The following is a 5,355-nucleotide window of genomic DNA, read 5'->3' on the forward strand; positions in this document are numbered from 1 at the left end:
GACAACTGGGTATTGCAGGGCCACTTTCCATTCCCTCATCCAATCCTGTGTCTGGGTAGTTTTACTGGCCAGCATCCACTGGCTCCTTGGACTCATCTGAGGACCAGTGAACACTGTCCAGTGTGCTCTGCTCCATGTCCACCCCCCAACCCCCCACGCACTCAAATATATGACCCTCACTCCTTTCCCTGTTTTCCTTTTAGTTTGCCCAAAAAATTACTTTTGTCTTCAGTGGCCTCCCTCTTAAAGGATGCTTGTAGTTAACTTGGTGGGCTTTGGCCCATGCCTAATGACATAACACATAGACCTGTCACAGTGGCAGAGAGAGGATGCTGGAAAGTAGAGTGAACCAAGTCTGCCCAGGGTCATCGCCACCCCCCATTCCTCTCTCATTTGCAACCTGCAACATTTAAGGTCCAGGAAGTTCTGGTTCAGAGGCTGTTGCCCTAACTCCTATGCTCAGTAGCTACTGCTGCCCCTTTCCTTCAAGCAATAGCTCCTATAGGATCTTCTGCATTTGGCCCTCACATAGTAAACTGAAGTTTTGAAGAAGTCTGGAGGTATTAGATGTGGTCAGTAAACTCCAAAGGACCTGCTGTGGTTCTGGTTTTACTTGTGGCAGGTTAGGGTGCTAAGTCTGTGTTGTGTCAGGGCTGACAGTAGTCTCATGTGGAGGTTAGACTATGAATTGTACAGGAAGGTTTGAATAGGATCCTGCCTCAGGCAGGGGTTGGATTAGATGACTTCTGAAGTTCCCTTGCAGTCCTACTTATCTATAACAAGACAAAAGTTGCATTCTTTTTACTAATTTTTAAAAAGGCTCTAAAAGCACAGGTAGGTAATTGTAGGGCAGTTAGCCTATCACTCATCCACAGGCAACATTGGGGTAAGGTTATTATAGAAAGTAATGAGTAAAGATTTGCAGGAAAATAATAGAATTAAGACTAACCAGCACGTGTTTTTAAATAGCATGGTCTAATTTCTACGCAAGACCATCATGGTTTTTAAAGGAAACTGTTGACAGGATTCCTTCTGTAAGATAGTCATCTAGGTATTGCACAAATATGCAGAAAAAAAATTACAACAGCGTAGGCGAAAAGGGAACTTGTTTGATAGGCTTGCTATTAAATAGCTCCAAGTGCCACTGTTTTCTTTTGCTGTCCAATCTGCTGCTGTTTTCTGCTTCCTGTCCTGCACCCACTGCCCAATCTGCTGCTCTACTTCCTGCCCTATCTGCCACTGTGCTGCCTGTCCCCTCCTCACTCTACAGCATGCCACTTGCAACACACATTGGAGAAGGGCCACCGCTCTCACCATATTAGTGCAGCACATTACATTGATTTGGAAGCTGACTACAGCCAAAGGAGGCATTTCTTGAAGGCTTCCCACCCCCACTTACAGTGGCCTGTTCTTTGTCCATTGTGATCTCATATCTACCAATACTATAGAAAATAAAATCAGTGCTAGTAAAACTGGCAAGCAGACTGGTAAATATTAACAGATCAGTTGCACAAAGAAATCTGGCTCACTTGGCAATATGGGTTCATTTGAGTAAGTGTTGGTTCCATCTAGGAAAAAAATGCAGGCCACATGAACATGAAGGACCAAACCTTGCTGACAATTGTGTTGCGATGAGCTAACTGATCATCATGAACTTCCAGTACAGTGCTATGAACAATAGAGCTAATGGGATTCTTCAATATACAAGCAGTAGAGATACGTATATAGCACTGGTAAAACCATTACTGGAATAGTATTTAGACCTGGACCTAGGACCCACACTTAAAAAAAGAAAAGGTTCAATAGTGAAAGGGTTCAAAAGAAAGATGCACAAATAATGTAAGGGAGGAGCCTCATTATCTCAGTAAATTAATAGGATGCTTGATCAATTATAAAGGAACTGTTTCTCATAAAAATGTAAAGATCAAATAACAAGGCTAAATATAAAAGAAAAGTTTAAATAATACTTTAATTCACCACTCAGGCAGGTACAATTTTAGGCATAAATGTGACAAACTAACCTAACAGGCCATGAGGCAGATCTGGCTAGTGTATCTGCTCCCTTGCTGCCAAATGTCTGGACCCATGGAGAACCGTGGGGCCCTGGATAGACTACCAAGTTCCAGGGCCCAATCCTGGTTTGGGGGGGAGGGGTCAGTGCCAGGCCCTGAGACCCAATCCAGTAAGCAAGGGTTGAGAAGAGACTGTGCTGAGCCCACAAGAGGTGGGAGTGGTAGTGGTAGAGGGCTCCTGGGACCCAATCCCAGCACATGGGGTAGGTCAGGCACAGTGCCAGGCCCCAAGGCCCAATCCGGCCTATATGCTAGCTCCAGGCAATCATCTGGCTCATGGGGCAAAAGGCTGAGAACCACTGGGCTAGAAGATTATCTAATTTCCTCCTCTGATCTTAAAAAACACCCTAATCCGCTTCTAGAATTTTAAGTAAAATGAAAGAAGAAACAGCAGCACTTGTTCTATGAAATAAAATTTTATTTTAAGATACTATACTCCAATTTGTTCAAGCTCTGGACCTTAATTTTTCCGGTGCCCTTTTCTACATGACTGTTGATTTTCCTTCACAAGAACTTTCTCCAGCAGTCTCCATATTATTGATAGATTCTTCGTGGCTCCCGCAGGACAACACCACCATCTGTCATGGCTTTTTCAAAACCCTGGAACTGTTTTTTAAAAAAAAAAAAAAAAAAAAGCAAAGCTTTAAGAGCAATCTAAACATACTGAGCCAGATTCTATTCCACCTATTAGGCATCTAAGTGCAATTTTATTACACCCTGCTCAAGTCCCTAAAAAAATTTGAATACAGAAGTCAGGCAAGTCCTCCTCCCACTACTGCTTTGTGACAACCTTAAAAAATGACAGTATGGCTATTTTGTGGCTTTGGAAAAAGGGTAGAACAGAATTGTACTTAGGCATCCAATACACTGAATAGAATCCGACTCCATGTGTCAGCAGACAGCATCAGATAGGCATCCTAAGCTACAAAGCATCAGAACTCAGATACTCCATGTAGGCTATAGTAGGCCCTCAGCTGCTCAATGTCAATATGGTCTAGCGCTTGTTTGCATTCGACAAAATTAGGGTAAAGAAGAGGCAAAGGAAATGAGCAGGCCAGAGGATAATACAAAGGTAATAACAATTTCAAGACAGAATGGAAAAAAAGGTTAAGACCTAGGCAACCTTTAGCCTAGAGGACATTTAGTGGTCTGATGCCAGACAAGACCAATTTTAGACAAGATACAGCTCATATGGAATAAAAATTGACATCTGCATATTAATTAGAGCAATGGTTTTCACAGGTGTCCATGGCCCTGAGCAGGTTTCAGTGGGCCTACTCAACCCAACGCGAGGAGCCACCTCAGCCCCCTAGGGTTTGGATGAGTTCTAAGGAAGGAGAGTGGGCAGGCCCACCCCAGTCTGCCCAGCCCCACCCCAGTCTGCCCAGCCCCACAGCCTTCATTTTGTGGGCAGTGCTGCAGGCAGGTGAGGCTCCATACTGCTGCTGCTTAGGTGAGTGGGGACCCAGGGCTCCCTGACACCGAGCCCCACCCACTGCACCCAGGGCCATGTGGGTAGAGTTAGGGGGGAGGGTGGGGGTTTCAGGCTGGTCCTCTCTTGTGCAGGGAGCAGCAGCTCTACAGGGCCGAAAAGAGCTGCTGGAGAGGTCAGTTGGCAGATGCTGCAGATATGGATGGGCAGAGATCCAATCCAGTCCAGAGTGGCCGCTGGAATGTTTGTGCATGCCTGTCCCCATTTCCCACCCAGTCCTGCTGCAAGCAGCTAGGGTTCCCAGCCCTTGGCTGAACTCTCCTTGGGCCTCTGTGAAAGCCTGGGAGGGAGGTAGCCAGGCAGTAGTAGGAGTATCCACAGCCAGAGGCTGCTGACCATAGCTGGCCCAGCAGCACCACGCATTGACAGCACAGGCATCATATTGCCTGCTGCCTTAGGAAAATGGCAACTTCAAAAAGAAAAGATTTAATGATAATATATCCATGCAGGTGAAATGTCATAATTTAATGTCCACTATAATTATACTTTATTTTGTCAATTATCATTTTTTGTACCTACCTACAGAGAGAGAGAATCAATTTAACATAACTTTTAATCTACTGGATATGCAGAAAAAGTTTGTGGCACAGGTGGATGTGGATTTTTTATAGCATGCTGTGGGCCTCAAGGGCCTCCTTTTCCACTTAAAAAAATGAATCTTAAAATTCTCTAAAATTCTCTCAAGAAATAACAAAACTGTTATTTCTTTGGCTAAATGCACATTTCATAAATTTTAATCATTTGCTTGATATGCCTTATCTGCTCTGTATTTTATTATTACATTTGTATTAAAAAATTAGATAATCATAGCCACAGAAGAAATGCAGTAAAATTCCCATAACACCAAGTGTAAGGAGGTTGGCACTTGCCGAGTCAGAGCGGCGTTCCCAAGGGACAACAGCTTTGAATTCCACAAAGTTGATTCCTGCTTCCAGACAACGTTGTGCCAGCACAAGTCCAATATTCTTACATGCTACCACACCCCTAGGGCTGTATAAATGTCTTTTTATAGCCCACTCCCGGGTAGAGGCCGAGACAATAACGTTCCCCCTGGGATCTTCAACAAAGGCTTCCACATACTGCTGTGTCCGTTCAAAACGTAATCTGGGTAAAGAAGTATTGTGGAAAAAGAAAACTAGTCAAAGAATTAATAAGCCCCTCGAATAACTTGGTTTACTTATTTTTATTTTAAATTACATAATAGTGTACAACCAAATAAAAAGTGATGGCAACTTTAAGACCAAAACAGTATCTTTCCAAAAACCACTGAAACGGATACAATGCAATATAGTTGTAATAGCCCTGTTTCTCACTTAATTTCTAAAACCAAGCTAAAGGAAATAAGTTGCATTACAAACTAGGGGTGCGCTGATAAAGATCTCTTTGGACAATACTAACCAATTATTAACCAGCCATATTGGCCACACTGATCCAATAGCCAATATGCAACCCAGCAGCTTAGAGAGCAGCATCCAGCTGGTAAGTCTGTGGGGGGAAAAGGGGCATGGGAGAGAGAAGGAACAGATCAAGGCCCCCACAGTAAGGGAGGGAGTGGGGCAGGGGCACAATCCCCCCCAGATGTGTGTGCTGGGTGAGGGCAGGCTGCAGCTGTGGGCTCGGGGCCAGAGGTTATGTTGGCTTCTTCCTGGTGAGGGGGACTGGGCCAGGGCTGCGCTTAGGGCAAGTGGCAGCAGAGCTAGGAGGAGGGTTATAGTATGGGTTACAGCTACCTCAAATTTCACTGTACCCCCTCCACAGAGCTGCCTCCCAGTACCCCCACTGCCCACCCCA

The 5,355-nt window shown here is 44.6% G+C and overlaps 1 protein-coding gene across 1 annotated transcript in view; it reads right to left on the reverse strand.

The window, feature by feature from the left end:
- Positions 1 to 2,471: 2,471 nt before the first annotated feature.
- Positions 2,472 to 5,355, reverse strand: part of MRPL18 (mitochondrial ribosomal protein L18) — a 9,434-nt gene continuing 6,550 nt past the window's right edge. The window contains exons 3-4 of the mRNA XM_019550011.1: positions 4,434 to 4,668; positions 2,472 to 2,678 (exon numbers count right to left, since the gene is read on the reverse strand). Coding sequence (XP_019405556.1) covers positions 2,607 to 2,678; positions 4,434 to 4,668 — 307 coding nt within the window. The 3' untranslated portion in view covers positions 2,472 to 2,606. The remainder of the gene's footprint in view (positions 2,679 to 4,433; positions 4,669 to 5,355) is intronic.

This window comes from Crocodylus porosus, unplaced genomic scaffold (assembly GCF_001723895.1).
Source record: "Crocodylus porosus isolate Cpor-Errol unplaced genomic scaffold, CroPor_comp1, whole genome shotgun sequence".
NCBI classification, from domain to species: Eukaryota; Metazoa; Chordata; order Crocodylia; family Crocodylidae; genus Crocodylus; species Crocodylus porosus.